At 38.3% G+C, this 20,449-nt stretch overlaps 1 protein-coding gene across 6 annotated transcripts in view; it reads left to right on the top strand.

The window, feature by feature from the left end:
- Positions 1 to 3,418: 3,418 nt before the first annotated feature.
- The window catches only part of RABGAP1 (RAB GTPase activating protein 1), a 149,995-nt gene continuing 132,964 nt past the window's right edge, over positions 3,419 to 20,449 (top strand). For 5 of the 6 annotated variants that reach the window (XR_009702059.1, XM_061199962.1, XM_061199961.1 and 2 more), the window contains exons 1-2: positions 3,419 to 3,502; positions 18,538 to 18,737. Coding sequence is in view for 4 of the 6 variants with exons in the window: in XM_061199962.1 (XP_061055945.1) it covers positions 18,588 to 18,737 (150 nt within the window). In the remaining 2 variants the exon portion in view is untranslated. The remainder of the gene's footprint in view (positions 3,503 to 18,537; positions 18,738 to 20,449) is intronic. The other variant, XM_061199963.1, reaches the window with a different exon arrangement.

Here is a 20,449-nt window from a genome sequence, read left to right as displayed (position 1 = left end):
AACAGTCCTTTTCTTTCATTGCTTTGAATATTATCAACCCACTGTCTTCCAGCCTCTAAGATTTAAGATGAGAAATTGTCTGATAATCTTATTGAAGATCCCTTATATGTGATGAGTATTCTCTCTTGTTGCTTTTAGGATTCTGTCTTTTCTTTGGCTTTCTACAGTTAGATTATTATCCTTTCTCCCCTTTCTCTCTTTTCTCCTCTTGGGATGCTTACAGTGGTATGTTGTTTCTCTTGACAGTGTCCTACAGATCCTTTAGGCTCTGTTCACTTTCACATTTCTTCTTTTTTTTTCTGTTCCTCAGATGGAGTAGGAAGAACATGGAATCCATCTCTTTACCTAAACAACAATCGTACTGGCAGAAACTGTCTGAAGTAACTGTTTTGGAACTCTGGAGTCTATTTGAATGCTTGCATTTTCCAGGGGAAAATTTGGTTGGTCAATTGAGGTTAATTTCAGTCAATGTGAGCCTTTAGTGTGATAGCACCTACTCGTTCCTACTTCTCAACCCTGTGTAGGCAGTCATGTTCATATTCCTGGTATGGCTTGCTGGAGCCAGGGTGAGAAATAAGAACCTTGTTCCCAAATACTAGAGTTCTGTATTGTATTTTTATTGAAGTATAGTTGATTTATAATGTTGTGTTAGTTTCAGGTGTACAGTAAAGTGATTCAATTTTTGTATATGTATATATTTTTTTCTTTTTCATTATGGTTTATTACAGGATATTGAACATAGTTCCCTGTGCTATAAAGTAGCACCTTGTTGTTTATCTATTTTATATGTAGTAGTTTGTATCTGTTAATCCCAAACTCCTAATTTATCCCTCCCCCACCCTTTTGCCCCTTTGATAACCATAAGTTTTTTTCTATGTCTGTGAGTCTGTTTCTGTTTCATAAATAAGTTCATCTGTGTCATATTTGAGATTCCACATACAAGTGATATCATATGGCATTTAGACAAAGACTTTAAAACTGTCTTAAAGTTGCTCATTGAGCTAAAATGAAACATGGATGAAGTCTGGAAAATGTACAAAAAAATGAGAATATCATTAAAGAAACAGAAATTATAAAAAGGAACTTAAGTGAAATTCTGGAGTTGAAAATATAATAATAGAGAGAAATAAATTCACTTAGGGGGTTCAAAATCAGATTTGAACAGGCAGAAGAAAGAATCAACAAACTTGAAGATATGTCTTTCAAACCCGGTTCCTTTTTTCCCCCCCTTTCTTTTGCCCTAGTTCAGGCCTTTCTGAACTTAGGCAGCCTCCAAAGTGTTCTATTTACTGCCTGTTTTCCCTTCTCTACTCCTCCCAGAATGAAATTTTTAAAAAACTCAAATCTGATATTGGCACTATCCTTAGAAACCTCTAAAGGCACCCTGTATTTATAGATTGAACTTCATTTTCCTTATTTAAGCATTCAAGGACCTTCCCATTCTGCCTCCAGCTTACCACATCAATCCATTGAGCTTGAGATATAAATTCCAGTTTCCAGGAAATACAAGGTCTAAGGGAACAAATTCAGTGACTTCTTGAGGAAGCAACCATTCAGATCCAGAAGGTGGGAAATTTTGCACTTCAACTGGACTGATTTCTTCAATAAGCCAGTGTCTTTCCATTTTTTTTCTTAAGTGCTAGATTAAAAAATACTTAAGGGACATCACAACCAGATACAACATGTGGGCCTGGATTGGATGCTGATCTGGGAAAACTAGCTGTAAAAAAATATATTTTGGGCAACAGAAAATTTGATTATAGTTAGGTATTAGATGAGAAGAAAATTTACTGAAATGATATTACTGATTTGGAAAAGCCAGTTGTAAAAATATTTTTAGGTTGTTAGAAAATTTGAATGCAATCTAGGAATTAGATGAGAGGAAAATTAAGTGAAATGGTAAGGTAGATATTGTTAATTGAATAAAGCAGACTGCTTAACTGTGTGATCTCATTTTGAAAAACAATATATAGACACACAAAGAAGGCTACATATTAAAGTATTAATATTTGTATTGGGAATGTGATATTTTTGTTTTTTATTTTAGGTTGTCCCTATTTTATATTTTTCTCCAGGGCGTACTGTAGTGATTCTGTAATAAAATTTTATTTAAAAAATATATGTTAAGGTTTATGTATATATTGGGGTAATACATATGAATCAAGAAATACATGAATGTATGGTCACCAAACTATTAAAAGTGGTTTTGTCAAGAGTGCCAGGATTTCAGGGGATTTTACTTTCTTCCTAATGTTTTATCTGTTGTTTAAATACTTTAAAATGGGTGTGCATTTTTGTTACATAACTCTATGAGGAGAAAAGGAAGAAAGCTATTTTCCTGTGGGAGTGCAGCCAAGTCTATTATAATAGACAAGTCACAAAGAGGACTGCAACAGAACACAGCTTTTTTTTGCTTTTTCTCTGGTTGATTTAGATGCAATATCTACAGGAAAACTTTGCGAATGACTCATTTACCAGGAAAAGAGCATATGCTATTTGAATAAAGAAAGAAGAATAAGGGAGAGGCTGTAGAAAGATTTCATAAATTGTCAAGACTTAATTAGCACCTTTAATAATCATTATTTTTGTTTCCAACTACATTGTAAATTCATTCAGGACAGGGACTTTAAACTTCATTCTATTGCCGTTGCTCTGTATATCACTTTCGAATAATTTTTAAATAAAATCCCAGCCCCATCTTTGAGTAGCAGTATAAAACCACCTTGTTCATTTCTGTTCTATTCTGTGTGTCTCAAATACCTCGAGGTAGCTGTGTTGTAGCCAGTCGCCCTTGATTTCAAAGTCAGAAGTTTTGACTTACGGACTGAATTCTGTTGCTTAGGCTGGACTCCCTTACAAAATGAGAAAAAAAATCATATCATTCTCAATGATATTCTCAAGGTTTGTGGTAAAGCCAAGTGACATACCTGTAAAAGAACCTATCTATCACAATCCTTGGCACTTTTTGCGCCCTCAATAAAGGGCAGGTGAGTTGGGTTACATCATTAAGGGCTGCTTTAGAAACAGCATTTGAACGTTAAAGGTGAGCAAGGGATTCCGTGCTCTAGCACCAGTGTCTTTAGGGTTGTACGCCTCTCAGGCGCAACAGGTACTACCCAGCCTGCTCCCCCCGCCAATCCTGCTTCCAGTCCCTGATGCAGGCACAGAGCCACTATCGGCCCAAGTGCGGACACCGCACGACGTTGAGTCCCACTCCCAGAGTGCGGACTCCGCGCAGACGCAGACTCCGGAGGCGGGCTAAAAACCCAGGAGGGGCTTCGAGGAAAGGAAGTACGCCCCCGCCGCCTGTTAGGCCAATGGGGCCGCTTGACTTTGCCGTGGGCCTATGAGACAGGGTAGTAGGCGGGGCGGAGGGCGGAAGGAGCCTCTCTCACGTGAGTAGGGGGCGGGGAGGGCGGGGACAGGGCGGCTGGGGAGGCCCAGGCGGCGGAGCCTCCGGGACGGCGAACGGCGGGCCGCGGAGGAGGAGACGGCGGGTCGGGTAGGGCCATGTTTCCCCCCCCCTCCTCTTCCCACCCTTCCATCCACCAAGCCCGGGGGGATCCTCCGACGGCCCCTGCGGGAGGCCAAGGCGTGTTCTCATCCTGCGGAGCGGGGCAGGCGTGACTGCGCTCAGCTCCCTCGACTAGCCGGGTTCTGAGGGGGAGCAGTGATTGGGGGGGAGGGGGAGTCGCGGCCGTCGGGGGAGGACGCATGCGCAAGCGGGAACGCTCTGGCAGCCCCTGCCCAAACCGGTTCCCCCTGTCTGGGTGGGTGTGAGTCTTCCCAGTCCTTCACTTGCGGCCGTCTCTCTCGCCCCCCAGCAAAGCCGGTTTGTCTCTTGACTTACACGTCTGGGGACAGGTCCTGTTTGGGAATCTGGCCGCTCCCTCCGCCTCAGTTTCTCCCCATTGCCCGCTGGGCCTGTACCTGTGACTTAGGCTGGCTTCGGCCTCAGGCTAGCTTCCTGCGCTGCGCCTAATTTGAAAGGTTTGCTTTATGCTAGTGTCGGTCTGCCATCTCGTGTTGACGTTTCTGTCTCATTTAACCCGCCTGCAATCGAAGTGTCCCCGGTATCCCCCTCTCCCCAGATACTTTAAGTATCTGCCCCCGATACCTCATTGCTGTATCTTGATTCCCAGCAACCTTCAGGGCTTTAGGTGTTCAACAAAGCCCGAGGATAACCCCAGACTTCCAGGAGTTCTCTGTCCATTACCTGGTAGTACTTTGGTGTTCCTTCTCTTCTAACATTCGGATTGTAATCATATGCACCTGCTTTTAAAGTCATCTCCATGCTTTATCTTGGAATAAAAGTCCTAGCAGACCGTGTTAAGTGATAAGTGATCATGCTGCTGGTGCTCATGCTACAAGTGCTCCGTTAGTTTAAATCTTGTTCCAGCTTGAATTGGAGATCTTTTGGCTTTTTTGTTTGTCAGTGGAAAAAAAAAACTGCCAGAGACGGGTTTCACAATTCATTTGATATGTTCATTCAGGTAAATACCTGTATTCACATACATGTGACTGGAGTAGTAAGTCGCGAGTGTGTCTGTTTCCAGCTGCTTTGTTTATTTAGAAAGAGAAAAAACCAAAGAGAGTAAATTGAACTGAGTTTCCACATAAAACTGATGTTTGGAAGGTTGAAAAAAAGCTTAGGTGCCAAGGGAGTGCACATTCAATTTTTTTTTAACGAAGGACCTGCTGGCCTTAATTCTAGCGTGTATAAGGTGCTATTTTAATATATATTTAAGGCTTTTATTCGAATTTACTTATAAAAACAAAATGAATAAGGGGCAAAGTTCTTTATAATCTTCCTTTGTAGACCTGTTTCCATTAATGAAATTTGAATCCATGATTGATTTGTATTTATTGGTAACATTTAAGATTCACATATAGCTTTATCAACTCAACTTTGTAATTAGAATTGAACTATTGCTATGTTGTGGAACACTTTTCATTTCAGTTTTATAACTCATTTTACAGTTAACAGCTCATCGGTATTAAGGTATATATTTGGGTAGTTAACCTATCAACTATATACATTTTGGCATTCTTTGGCATAGTGGGGTTTTTTTGTTTGTTTTTTACTTTTTAAAAAAATTTTATTGAGGTATAGTTGATTTTGGCATAGTGTTTTATTAGCAGTTTACAGGTGCTTAACCTGGATAAAATGGTAGTCTAGTGGGACTCTGTAAAAGTGAAGGCACCTGTTTCCTATCTTTTCTACTGCATATTGGAAGAAGTGTATTCACATTATCTACATGAGGGGACTTGGTTTTTCGTAAACGTATCTAAACTTTACAGCCTACATTCTTTTTTTTTTTATAAATTTATTTATTTTTGGCTGCGTTGGGTCATCGTTGCTGCGTGCGGGCTTTCTCTAGTTGCAGTGTATAGGCTTCTCATTGCGGTGGCTTCTCTTGTTGTGGAGAATGGGCTTCAGTAGTTGTGGCACATGGGCTCAGTAGTTGTGGCTCGCAGGCTGTAGAGCGCAGGCTCAGTAGTTGTGGTGCACAGGCTTAGCTGCTCCTTGGCATGTGGGATCTTCCTGGACCAAGGCATGAACACATGTTCTCTGCATTGGCAGGTGGATTCTTAACCACTGTGCCACCAGGGAAGTCCCATAGCCTAGATTCTTTAAAGAAGTCATTTTCTACTACCGAGTATATTTCCAGCTAAACTTTACAGCCCAGATTCTTTTAAAGAAGTCATTATCTTTTGTAGCGCATGTTTCCAGCTAAAGTGTTTCCAGCTTAAGTGAAGCCTACTTTGAAGGTCTCACCATTTCACAGTGATTATTTTAACAAGTGACCTTTGAGTACAGGTTTCAGAAAATAATTAGTTTAAATCAATTCTACTGTTGAGTGTCTTTATAGATACTGATGTGCTGAGGTTCTAGCATATGCTGCCCAAGTGTTATCTTTGTAGTTGTCAATATAATCAGATATCACACTTCTCAAGCATGTGAAATGAATGTATATAAAACTGTTAAATAATCTTTCTTGGAGATAGAACTCCAACGTTAAAGAAGTGCTCATTTAACCAGTGTACATAAAGCAGAGTTTGGCACGACATTTGGGTGCTTTGTATGTAACTGCCTTGTTTTATTGATTTTCCGTGGTTAGATTCTAAAGAAAGAAAATCCAAGGCCAAGGACTTGGCTGTCCATGGGTATACATGATAAAACATACTAATTTAACAGCTGTTTCTTTTGGCATAAAATGGTTACCTGGACTCCCCCGACCCTCTCCAGTTTTGTGTTGACCCTGAGATCCTTATTCTTTAGAAGAATTGTAAGTCAAAGCAATACTGGATAGACACTTAAAGTTATATTACAACGACTTTTGTTGACCCCTAACTGCCTTGTTTCTCTTCATGTGCAAAGTCTGACCAAATACGGCAGTTTGCAAGTCATGAACACTCTATAGAATTTAGCCTGGAAGTTTTCCTCTTGCCAAAGCAACTATAGTACTCTGAGGTAATCACCAGAACTTTTTGAAGGCTGTTCTTTCTATCTAGTAGAGTTCTATAAGGCCTAACTTTTCCTCCAAATCTCTTTTTCTGAGGATCATAAAATAGTAAAAATAAAGCCCTAAATTTGTTCTTAAGTTCATGCTTGACATTAAATAGTATATATTACCTTGGTTGTAAAACATGAGAAGTATATCTTCTTAATTGTGTGGCCGTGCTGCCAGATTTGGAGGTTTGCACCTCTTAGGAGTTAATGCGTGGTTGTTACTTATCTCCAGTTAAGGTTGCATCAGCTTTTGTGTAATAAATCACTACTCCTTGGCATCTATTAATCTTTGTGGCAATAAATTTTTCTCCATAATAAAACATGGCATCTCTCTCTTTTTTTTAATGTTTATTTATTTATTTGATTGAGCCGGGTCTTAGTTGCGACATGCGGAATCTTTTAGTTGCAGCATGCGGGATCTTTTAGTTGCGGGATGCAGGATCTAGTTCCCTGATCAGGGATCGAACCCGGGCCCCCTGCATTGGGAGCGTGGAGTCTTAGCCACTGGACCACCAGGGAAGTCCCAAATATGGCATCTCTTAAGGTACATTAGCAAATTAGTTTCTGTGGTAACGTTAACAAAATGTTATTAACTCTCAAAGCTTAACAATAATTTGACTATTTTAAAAATTTCTTTTTCCTATTTTTCCTTATTTATACATTTTGGTAATTATAACCAGGAATCTGTGGTTATCATCTTGTTTTCCAGCTTCTGAGGGTGCCCCTTGTGTCAGGAAAAGGAATTGATACACAGAATCTTTCTTTGGGAACGTATTTTAAATATCATTATGGGTATTAAGAGACAGCATTCAAGGCTAAATTGGATTAAATGTTGGGCGTTTGTATAATACTACTGTGAAGAGCCATGAGTTAATCATTTTAACACTTTTACCATAGGGTAATAAATTCTCATGCTTTTTTTTTTTTTTAATAAATTTATTTATTTTATTTATTTATTTTTGGCTGCATTGGGTCTTCGTTGCTGCGCGCGGGCTTTCTCTAGTTGCGGCGAGCAGGGGCTACTCTTCGTTGCGGTGCACGGGCTTCTCGTTGCGGTGGCTTCTCTTGCTGTGAAGCACGGGCTCTAGGCGGGCGGGCTTCAGTAGTTGTGGCGCGTGGGCTTCAGTAGTTGTGGCTCGTGGGCTCTAGAGCGCAGACTCAGTAGTTGTGGCTCATGGGCTTAGTTGCTCCACGGCATGTGGGATCTTCCCGGACCAGGGCTCGAACCCGTGTCCCCTGCATTGGCAGGCAGATTCTTAACCACTGCGCCACCAGGGAAGTCCTCTCATGCCCTTTAAATACGCTGATAAGTGGATTCTAGCAAGGTGAGAGTAGAAACATGTCATGTAAATCTTTTTTGCTGTGATACATGATTTCCTATGAATAGACCTCTGATATACCTGCAAAAGAGAAATAGTTGTATCTTTATTGTAGTTACCTGTTGAGTTCTCTGTGAATTGAAGAAAAATCTGATTTCTGTCTAACCTCAAAAGCTAATTCTTAGATAAAAAATTGTTCCCTAGCAGAAACATCTTTTTTTATATCTTTATTTTTTTGCTTTTGGGTTGTGAGAAAAGAACTTTTTAGATAGGTTTAAAAAACGTCTGTGAAACTAAATTAAATGTATGTGAATTCTTTTATCTTCTTACATGGTGCCTATCCCAGTGCTGTGCGTGAAAGTGCTCAGTAAATGTTTTTTGGTTGCCCACCCCCTGTTCAACACACTTAACAAATGTCCCACCATCCTTGTATAACTATGGACCAGGGCATTCTTGTATCAGAAGATTCAGAAAACTTGTGTGTCTTCTGCCAAACATTCATGGTTTGTCTATACACATTCCCTTGAAAATCAGAGGTCATGGAAAAGAGAAACCATATTTACTGCATTAATCTCAGGCTTTGGTTATCTATCAAATGATTTGCTTACTTAGCATTAAATTCACATAGTTTAAACATTTCAGATCAAAGTATAGACAGATTGATATTCTAAATGGAATAGATACATATTCTTCGCTGTGGATGAGAAGGAACTATATTGACTAATTTCCTGAAAACAGGAAAACTGTTTTGTTTTTTGGTTTTTTGTTTTGTTTTGTTTTTTTGGCTGCGTTGGGTCTTTGTTGCTGCGCGCAGGCTTTCTCTAGTTGCGGCGAGCGAGGGCTATTTTTCGTTGCGGTGCACGGGCTTCTCACTGCAGTGGCTTCTCTTGTTGTGGAGCACGGGCTCTAGGTGCACAGGCTTCAGTAGTTGCAGCATGTGGGCTCAGTAGTTGTGGCACACGGGCCCTAGGGCTCACGGGCTTCAGTAGTTGTGGCTTGTGGGCTCTAGAGCGCAGGCTCAGTAGTTGTTGCACACGGGCTTAGTTTCTCCAGGGCATGTGGGATCTTCCTAGACCAGGGATTGAACCTGTGTCCCCTGCATTGGCAGGCGGATTCTTAAACACTGCACCACCAGAGAAGTCCAGAAAAATTTTTTAGGAAATCCTGCATTGCTTAAAAATATTTATGTTTTTATATTTATAGAACGCTAGTGTAAATTATATTATGCTTTAGAAATCCATTCCAGAAAAAGTAAATACAAGGATACTTTTACAAAAAATGTATATTACTGAGGTTTGAAGTATAATCTGACCTTGTGAATGAGTAATATTGGGTTGGCAAAAAAGTTCATTTAGGTTTTCCCGTAACATCTTGTGGATAAACCCGAACGAACTTTTTGGCCAATACATTAACATTAACTAACTCTCCCTGTGTTCCCAGAGGTGGGTTTCTCTTGGGGCAATGGCATCCAAATAATTTTAAAATTTAGCTGCAGAGATACTGTGTTGAAGGGGCATAAAGCCAGCATACCTAGAGTTCTGCAAAAAACTAAAGTGCTGTTTCCTGAAATAGCCAAAGGAACATGGGAAAACCACTTATATGGTTTATTTTTTTCAGGTGTCAGCAGTATTGCACTCAGATAATCAACACAGAGTTAAATGAATTGTTTTAAGTGCATTTCATCCCCACTTCTTACTTTTTGTACCTTTCATTAAAAGTATCAAGATATAGCGGGTAGAGTGTGAACTTTGGAATCAGAAAGATATAGATATCCCAAGTCTTGAACTTACTTAATATATGACTGAAGGTAAGATACTTAAGGATTCTGATTCTCAGTTTCTTCATTTGTAAAAATGGAACTAATTATGCTTACATCATGGATTAGGACTGGGAAGCACCTGGCATTCCCGCCCCCCACCCCTTTCCTGGATAGTCTCATTCACAAAAGAGTAGAAAGGGTTTGTTCCCCTCATTTTATGTATGAGAAACCTGAAACTATAACATTGTCCAAATTAAATCAAAAAGGACTAAGGAGTTCAAATCCCAGTTGGTTTTTCAATGTAATACCAGACTGTTAACTTTAAAAAGTCTTAATGAAGCTTGATTAGTCATTGAGAAAGTGAGAAGTAACTCTGAGAACATTGGCTGTCATCTTTAGGCACTTTTCTGTATTGATTTTGTGAGTTTTATCCTGAAGATCCTATAAAGTTAAAATTAGGCTTTTAGAACTTTTATTGACCAGTGAATGGATAAACAAAAGGTGGTATATACATACCATGGAATGCTATTTGACCTTAAAAAGAAAGGAAATTCAGACACATGCTACAACATAGATGAACTTAGAAGACATTATGCTAAGTGAAATAAGCCAGCCATAAAAGTATAAATACCATATGATTCTACTACTTATGTAAGGTACCTAGAGTAGTCAGATTCATAGAGACAAAGTAGAATGTTGGTTACCTGGGGGAATAGGAGTTGGAATTTAATAGGTACAGAGTTTCAGTTGGGGAAGATGAAAACGTTCTAGAGATGGGTGGTGGTGATGGTTGCACAATGTGAATGTACTTAAAGCCACAGAACTATACACTTAAAAATGGCTAAAATGGTAAAGTTTATGTTATGTACATTTAACCAAAATTTTTAAAGATTAAAACTTTTTAAAAATTAAAAAACTTTTGTCTTATGAGTTATTATATTCGTATAGTTAAGCTATCTTTTATAGTTCATCTGGAATTGAAGTAAAAGAGTCACCTCATAGTTTAAAGAAGTTAATTGTCACAGGCATTATGGGTTAAAATTTGCCTAAAAGTGACTATTAGATAAGCTGGTTTTTCTTGCCTTTATGTGCTGTAGGCCCAAGGTGATTAAGTTATATTTTCTTTTTGGTTTTTAAAGCTAAGCTGAAATTATTCAGAAGGATTAAATTAATATGGTTCTCTTAGCTCACTAAAATAATTCAAAGAAACAGCCCCCAAATTCAAAGTCAGACTTAAACAAAGACACATCTATTGTTTAGCAATTAGCAGTGGTAGAAAGGAATTTATTTTTCTAAAGACGGGATGATTTTCCATTGAGTTTTGTTAGATTTGTCCTACCCTTCCCAGGGATAGGCTGTGAGAAGTTCATATGAAAACCATTGCAGGGAAACAAATCTCAAAGCCAGAAAAAAAGAAAAAAGCTGAGATTAAGATTGTATGATTTTAAAAAATAACTTCTTTGTGGTTTAATTTTAAAGAGCTGCAAACCCACAAGAATTGGCCTGCTACAGCATCTTTGAGACTTGACTCTCTTGCTACTTCCTGACTTGTCTTTTTCTCAACAGAGAGTAATCTTAGCAGATCTGTGTTTTAGAAGGGTATATATAACTGGGAGCAACATAGAGTATGGATTGGAATGGGGAGAGAATGGTGATAGGAACACCAAGGAGGAGAGATGCATTCCTGAAAAGGACATAGGCACCTAGATACCTGGGTTTGGATCAAGTTCTGTAATTGTCTCTGTGAACTTAAGCAAGTTATGGAACCAGTCTGAGCCTCAGTTTGTCTGTCATATGAAGTTTTTACCTTTCTGGCAAGGTTAATATAAAGATTAGTAATAATGCATATAAAACTTCTAAGTACCATGTTGGGCATATATAATTGATACTCAGGAACTGCTAAGTATTGTTCTGTCTTTAGATTTAGCAAGATGATTTAAGTATCCTCCTTAAGATTCCCTAAAGCTGTGCTAATTTTTTCACTGGTTGAGCAAACAAAAATGATGAGGATTGGGAGGGAAGTGATGAGTGTTTTGGTACAAAGGGAATCCAAGGTATGTTTTGTGGCTGTGTTGTTTAACTGGTTTTCACAGTTAGAAACTTTATGAAGAGTCAGTCAGGCACACTCAAGGGTAGTTCTTTTTGAGTCTCTTTTTTCCAGCTGTCATTCATATCCATATCCCAGACACGCTTGTAGTATATCGTATTTGTGATTTGTCCATCTCACATTACATAGACTCTATCACTTAAACACTGATGAAAGAGTATTATTCATCCAATCACATTTATTGAGGACTGCCATAGCAAGGATATGAAGATAATATGAATAAAACCTAAGATCCCTGTCCACAAGTAGTTAGTTCAAAGGGACTATGTGTGCTCATTGTATTCCCAGTGTTTACCATGGTGGTTTATACTAAGTAATTGTTTCTGGAATGAATGATCAATGTAGTATAGGAGAAAAGAGGTATAACATTTTACTGTGTGATAAATGCTGTAATTCTGTGATAAAATTAAAAAGCAAGCAAACAAAAAGCCTTAGGAGCCCTAGAGGGAAATAAGGAATGTTTCAGAAGGGAAAAGGGGAGGTTGAATATTTGATTGTATCACAAGGTTGCTGGTGAGGAAGAAGGACTAATGGGGGAAATGAAGTCGCATTCCTAGCTTAAGAAATGGCATGAGCAAAGCCTTGAAAGCATAAAAATGCATGATATATTTGGTGAGTTGTCTGGTATGGTTTGATAGAAGGAGATAAAACTAGAATGATAGATTGGCTCCAGATTTTTAAGAACTAATGGTATAAAGAGTTTGGATTTTTTTCTGTTTTCAGTCAGGAGCAATCAAAGGAAGGGGTGGGATATATGATCAAATCTGAATTTTAGAAATTAACTATGAGGCCTTGATAATGACTAGAGAGAGTCTAGGAAGGGAGACTTATGTTGTAGCTAAGTTGAAAGAGAATGAAATACTCAAGTCAGTGACATGAAAGATGGCAAAGAAGGAATAGATTTGGGGTATGTTTTGGAACTAAAATCCATTAGAATCCCAAGGGAGAATGAGAAAAGGAGTCACGGATTTTGGGGGACATTTCTATCTTGGATCAGTGGTTATTAACCACTGTTAGGGGAGATATGAGGAAGAATATGCTTGTGTGAAGATGGGGTCTGCTTTGGACATGGGACACATGTAGCAGATCCCACCTGTGTATTCACATAACACCATTTGCATACCTCTGTTATACCAAGCACTATACTCTATTGTAATTACTTGTTTACTTGTCCATTTTCTTTACTGTAAGCCTGTCAAGGGTAAAGAGTACCTTTCCTGTCCGTAACACTGTACCTAGTGCCTGGCACATATCAAACACTCAGTACTGAATAGAAAAAAAAACAAAACACAAACACCCACATGAAATTAGGGAGAAAGACAGGGCTGCAGTATCATCAGCATACCAAAAAAAAAAAATTTTATAACCACATGAGGTACTGAGATAGCTAAGGGAAAGTATGGAACAAGAAGGAGGCCAGGATGAATTTAAAGAGTGGGCAGAGGAGCTTCCCTGGTGGTGCAGTGGTTAAGAATCTGCCTGCCAATGCAGGGGACACGGGTTCGAGCCCTGGTCCGGGAAGATCCCACATGCCGCAGAGCAGCTAAGGCCATGTGCCACAGCTACTGAGCCTGCGCTCTAGAGCCCGCGAGCCACAACTGCTGAGCCCACGTGCCACAACTGCTGAGCCCGTGTGCCACAACTACTGAAGCCCACCCGCCTAGAGCCCATGCTCCACAACAAGAGAAGCCACCACAATGAGAAGCCCCCGCACCGCAACTAGAGAAAGCCTGCGCGCAGCAATGAAGACCCAACGCAGCCAAAAATAAACAAATAAAATAAATAAATTTTTTTAAAAATTAAAGAAAAAATAAAGAGTGGGCAGAAAGAAAGGAACTTAAAAGACAGCTGGGAAAAGGTACCAGAGGTAGAAAATGGAAGCAAAAAGATAAGAGTTTCACAGTATGGAAATGATCAGCATTTTCATTTATTTCAGCTGGTAGAAGTAAGATGAGAACTGAAAAGAATAGTTTGGGTTTTGAAATTTTGTATTGTTGATTTTTAAATGTTTATAGATATATATATTTTTCCTTTCCGAACGGATGCTCAGAGAACGTTAAAGTACCCAGGATCACATAGACAAGGTTTGAATTCAGCTTTTAAAAGAGGATGTGCAGTGAAGCTTGGTGAGAGGTAGGGGAGCCAGATTTTGAGAGGGACTGCTCAGTGAGAGTGGGGAGTCCCATTGAAGTGCAGGAGGAGTTAGTGCTTCTCCTTCAGGAAGAGTTTCAGGAAAACCAAGGAAATAAAGATGAACCAGAGTGCTGAACTAGTGGCCGGGAACTAGCACATTTTACTTGTCTCAAGCATGTCAAGTTCAATTACAAGTATCACGCAGACCTCTTTTATCAAGTTTGGTAGGTCACTTATTGGGAGGTGATTTTTCTTCTACTAAATGCACATTAGCAAATCCATGCCACTGCAAGTTCACTGTTTATGTTACTGCTGTGAATGATGTTAGAAACAGTACAAATATCTGATGGTATTCTGTCCCAAAAAAGTTCAAGTTTTTAAAAAGTAAACACTGATTATCCAGGAACTGACTGCTTTTGACGAACTGTCAAAAGAGCCTTTACCATGGCTAGTTCTTTTACATTTCACTTTCCTTTAGCTGGGTTTATAGTTTTAAGAGTAGATTGAGAATGAAAATGAATTTTCATTTTGAAAATGAATTTTAGAATTAACTAATCAAAAGATTGAGGTACATTATTTACTATGATCTTTGCAGAAGTGCATAGTTGAGCATAGAATTGTCACTTATGTTACAGAGCAGGATATAACATAACTGAACCTTTGGTTTGGATGCATGAGGTTGCATAATTAAGCAAAATTACCTATCATTCTAAGTTAGTTGACGTATTAAAGGAGATAGAATGAAACATCCCTGAACTGGCACTCACCACCCTGGCCCTGTTGGTAACTGGACATGTTATAAGGGTCTAGGCTCATCACTTATATAAGAAGGAGACAAATACCAGGGTGTTCATATGTATATTATTTTATTTAAAGTGGAATAAAAATCTTTACTCTGTCTACCTTACAGAATTGTTAGGATGATAAAATGAGATAAAGAATGTGTATATTTTAGTAATCTGTAAAGTACTATACAAAGATACAAAGTATTCCTTTACATTTAGTTAGGTATAAATAAATTACAATATGGAGCTAAGAATGTTATATATTTTTGCACTAATATTGTTTCCTAAATTGAATTTCCAAAATCAGTTTTACTTGTTAATTCTTTTAAAATTGGAAGTTAGTTTCACTCTCCAGTTAATGAAGAGAGTGATGAAATGGAAAAGAACTGGCCATCATCAAGACTCTTGACAGTCTTTCAATAGCAGTTGGCTCCTGGATATACATATATCTATTCCTTAGTAATTTTTATAATGGCTCCATGAGGTAGATAGTACACCATTTTCATTTATGGAAACTGAGTCTTGGTGTGACCATGCTTACACTATTATTAAATAGTAGAACCAGCCTACTAACTTGGATTTTTTTTCTAACTCTTAATTGTGTGCTTTACCGTCACAAATATGACTTCTGTTCTTACTGTCAGTCTGTAAAAGCTGCTCTTGCCTTTTCATGGGTGGCTCTTGTTCTTTTCCATCTTTATTTGCCACTTATCCTATTTCTTCAGCAAATATTTGAGCACCTACTATGTGCCAGTCATTCTTTCACTTGTTAGGGACACAGCAACTAGTGAAACAGGCAAAAATCCCTGCCCTTATGCTTACATGATACTTAAAAACAAATGATTAAAATGTAAAACGTGTCAAATGGTGATAGGTGGTATAGAGAAAAGTAGAAAGAGTGATGGCAGTGCAGGGTATTTGGGGGAGGAAGTTTATACTTTATTGTCCATGAGAATTGGAATTAGAGTAGGGGGCTTCTTGTGGTAATTGGTGTAAGTAGGGATTAAAGACAACAAAATTAGTTCTTAGAGTCTCAAGACAGAGGTTGTAAATACTCTAGAATTTTGCCAGGAGTATACCAAGTTCTGGGGCACCTCTTTATTGTGGAGGCCAGGGAAGGGGTGGTCTTATTCAGAGACCTTGGAGCTCATGGGCTCCCTTTTCACTTCTGCCCACGGAGGCCAGAGAAGAGGAGTGTTATTATATAACCTTTCCTGTACTGCGTAGTGTTTTGATAAATCCCATTCCCACTGAGTGATTCAGTTACTTTCAGGTGCCAAAACAAATAGTAAAGTATCTTATAAAGTGTACTTTCCTGTCACCTCCTCAAAGAAAATAGGTTGAACTTTGAGCCTGCCAAATCTTCTCAGTTTCATAGTGTAAATATCAAAGTATACTATTTTTGAGTCTAGAATACTGTAGAAAGTTCTCAGTGTCTCTGAGATCATAGCTTTAGAGAACTTTCCCAGGCCCTCTGCTATCTTACTATTAGTAACATTTTAAAAGATGGAAAGAAGACTAATTAAGCATGAAAACCTTACCCAAAGTACAAGTTCTAAAAAAGATAGAGACTCCTTTATCTGATACTGAGTATTTTGGAACAAAGCCCAAACATTTGTAGCATTGGAAAAGCATCATAATCTAATGGAAAGAGCTTAGCTTCTGGAATCATAGATATGTTGGTTCAGTTTTTGGCTTTGCTTCTGACCAGTTAAATTACAACCGTTACCTTGAACAAGTTACACCGTCTCTCTAAGCCTCAATTTCCTAATCTGTGAAATAGATATATGAATTTTAAGTTTGCTGTTCAGGGACTCAACATCAAATTGTAACACAACATAATAGGTACTGTAAAAAATGTAAATTGCTATGGGAACCGAAACAAGGCAGGCAGTGCATTTGACTCTGGGGAAAGAATGGGCAGGCCACTTGGAAAAGGGTTATTAGATCATGAACGATTATTTCTAGTTGTCTGAGTACAGAAACAAGGGAACCACTTTAGGAGGAGGATTCTATGAGGGCAGATACCTCAAGGTATTAACATATATATCCTTGGCAAAGACATTACCTCCTCTAGTATATTTTTTAACTCTTCCAACATGTTTCCATAGTTTTCTTTACCCTAAATCAGTACCTATTAACCTGTTCAATTTGCCTCTGTTCTCTACTAAATTATAAACTCCTTTTGGGCAAGAATCTATTTTTTCTTGTTTAGCATATTCTGTTCTTTATAAACTAGACATTTGGTAAGTATTCATTGCATAGATGAAGCAGAACTACATTTGAAAATAAGTTTTCAAAAGTACATTTGAAGCATCTCTAAATGCTATGCTACGCATTTAGATTTAGTCCTATGAAACGTAGAGCCTTTAAGCAAGGAAGTTAGTTTAAATAGAAAGCAGCAGGGAGTCCAGGGTTTGAGCTTTAGTTATGCCTGATTAAATGACCCTACATCTCTTGGGGTTGCCATTTCCTTATCTGTTTAACAGTATTGATAATTTCTAGGTTTTCTTACAACTATGGTATTCAGGGATTGTGTAATTCTTGCTGCCATGTGTTTATCTAGATGTTAGCCTTTGAGGAAAAAATAGTGCTTGGCATATGGTGTATGCTCAATAAACGTATGTTCAATTAAAAATCCAAAGCATAGATCAGGACTTCTTAATTGGAGAGACTGAACAGATTCTCAGAACCTTTACCTCTTTGAGGTACAAGATGAGCATACAGCGAGAGCAACTTTTTTTTTTTAGAGCAACTTTTGTTTATTGGTTAAAGCTCTCTGAGTATAATGTTGTATCATCTGTTCTGTTGTTGTTTTGGCAGCCAAATGGGAACATTGCCACAAAATATGCAGAACCAGGTTTTTCTTTTTTTTTCTTAGGAATTTTTAAAAATTTTTATTTATTTATTTATTTGGCTGCATTGGGTCTTCCTTGCGGTGGGATCTTCATTGTGGCATGCAGGATCTTTCATTGCAGTGCATGGGCTCAGTAGTTGTGGCACGCGGGCTCAGTAGTTGTGGCACGTGGGCTCTAGAGTGCGTGGACTCAGTAGTTGCGGCACGCTGGCTTATTTGCCCCAAGGCGTGTGGGATCTTTGTTCCCTGACCAGGGCTCAAACCCTCGTCCCCTGCGTTGGAAGGTGGATTCTTGACCACTGGACCACCAGGGAAGTCCCCAGAACCAGGTTTTTAAATGGTAGATGAGTTCGAGTTTTATTCCATGAGTCAATAAATAATTGAATAGCTTTTCATAATTGACACATTTTTAACTTCTTGCTGGAAATTTTTGGCATGAAACTCTTTTATTGGTAATGTTCATATTGAGTTGAGTTCTAAGAAACTGGGGGATAGGAATATTGAGTTTTTAATAGACTTCTGGTTTCTTGTTATGTAAGGTATTTCCCTGCTCTAGAATTTATGCTTGCCTTGCCTTGAATTTATTTTTTTGGGGGGTTAATATGAAATTTTGTTTCTTAAAACATGTTGTTAGTGTAAGTATCAGCAATGTTAGGAAAACCTTAGTTATTGTCCTAAGCGCTTTCAATTTCATTTGTTTATATAGCTTTACAAATTAAAGGATAGAAAACAAGTTCAGTACTTCATAATTTTTCTCTAAAAAGAATAGAGTTACAACATATGCCAAAGAAATCAGTGTAGGTAGGCAGAGTTATTCTCAAGGGAATATGTTTTATTTATTTATTTATTTGAAATCTGAAGTACCTTGGCCCTCAATTTCATCAAATTCCCTTATATCTGGAATAAAAAGCCTAAACTGTAAGTAGTGAAAGTCTTTGGGAAAGATTTTGGAAGTTTTTTTTTTCCCCCTAAGTTTTTCCATATGTATTTTGTAAAAATTAGAACATAATTGAATATCTGGCAGACATTCTATATGAGTATCTTTATGGTTTTTGTTTTTCAGGCATTTTTAAAATATTTAATCATTCATGAGTTGAGCTTCATTCTTGAGTCATGGATGACAAGGCTTCTGTTGGAAAAATCAGTGTCTCCTCAGACTCTGTGTCTACTCTTAATAGTGAAGATTTTGTCTTGGTTTCCAGGCAAGGAGATGAGACACCATCTACAAATAATGGAAGTGATGACGAGAAAACAGGACTCAAGGTAAAACTACATAACCTACGTTTCTTTTGCTGAGCCTTGCTAAAGCAAAACTTGGCGTTAATAGGAAGGTATATGGAGTGAAAATGAGGACATGGAAATAATATCCTTTCTTTTTTTAATGCTAAAGCGTTTTATTTATAATTAGTGATAGTGACAAATTTATATCTGATTAAGGATTTTCAATTTGATTAGCTTCTAAATCTTCTGATATCCCTAACTGTAAAAACTAGTGATCATAGTATAAACATTTGTTATTTTAGTATTGTTTTCATGTTCTCATTGAGTTAGAGGTGATTGTTTCTTTTGGGCCTGGTGTATGTAGTGTAAAGGCAGTGGCAGGTCTGCAGTGCTATTTATAAAAATAAGTTTTAGAATTACTAAAACAGAACTTAAAATTCCTGGCTTTTGGCCATTTCTGTTTATATTTTCTCAGCCAAATAAATCATTATTAACTTCTTTTCCCATACTCTGTTACTGTTTTGCTCTTTATGGATATAAGTAAGAACAGATTACCTGTTAATGTCACTTAAAATGTAAGTAGCTTTAAAAATATTTTGGTTCTTGTTTATGTCTATTTATTCAACAAGTGTTTATTGAGTATTGACTTTGTGCCAAGTACTGTTATAAATACTCGGGATACAGTAGCAAATAAGACAAGCAAAGCCCCCTGCCCTCCTAGAGCTTTTAATCAAATGGGGAAACAGACTCTAAGCAAATAGGAAAATGAATATGTTAAGTAAATTTAGGTGCTTTGAAGAAAATCAAAGCAGAATACATGGATAAAGAGTGAATGGCAGGTACTGTTTTAGAGAATGTCTTGAAATGACATTTGAGCAGAGATCTGAATCAAATGAGGAAGAACTTGTTCATGGAGAAATGTGAAAAAGCACTTTCCACGAGGAACAGAAAATAAAAAGACCCTGAGGAAGACCACCCTTTTTAGGACAGAGATTAGAGCAGAGTAAATAAAGTAAATAAAAAGTGCTAAAGTATGAGATCCAGTGATGTGTAGGAACTGGATCATGCAGCACTTTATAAAGCTTAGTAGGAATTTGGACTTTGTTATAAATGTGAAGGGGATTTTTGGAGAGCTTTGAATGTGTTCACTGGTTGAGAGAGACAGCATGGATGGTGTGAGCTTTGTGGACCCATTCCCCAGCAAAATTGGTGACAATTACTATGTTTTTTTAATTCAAGTCTATGGAAATGTTCTAAAGGACATAGAGCAATTGAAGAAACATTTATTCAGAGAAATTTACTAAAATTTGGTTACGAATCTGTGGTATTTGAACCAAGACTTGTTTTTTCCTTCCCATCTCCCAGCTGAGCAAGATGGTAACTCCACTCCAGATTGGTACAGTCAAGAAAATAGGGTTTCCTCTCCCCACAGCTCCCACTTGGAGGGCTGTCTTCCAGGGAAGAGCAGGATGAGAGCATTCCTCATCCTGCCTCCATCACCTTTTGCTGGCCAAGTGTGAATGAGTGGTAGGGGCTGCTTTTTTTTTGCCCAGACCTTACTTCTGGGATGAAGGCTCTACGTAGGACACAGTGCTGCTGAGAATACTGAGAGCCCAATTGCCCTTACCCTTAACCTGGTTCTGGCATGTAAGGTAGTGGTTCCACACTAATAGAGGGAAGTCAAAAATACCGGAGATTACTACGCAACCTCCCACATCTACCAAATACTCATTTTCTGAAGATGTCTCGCTCAG

Source organism: Eubalaena glacialis, chromosome 9, assembly GCF_028564815.1.
Source record: "Eubalaena glacialis isolate mEubGla1 chromosome 9, mEubGla1.1.hap2.+ XY, whole genome shotgun sequence".
In the NCBI taxonomy this organism is placed as follows: domain Eukaryota; kingdom Metazoa; phylum Chordata; class Mammalia; order Artiodactyla; family Balaenidae; genus Eubalaena; species Eubalaena glacialis.
Note: the sequence above shows the minus strand (reverse complement) of the source record. Positions and strands in the feature narration are given on the sequence as shown.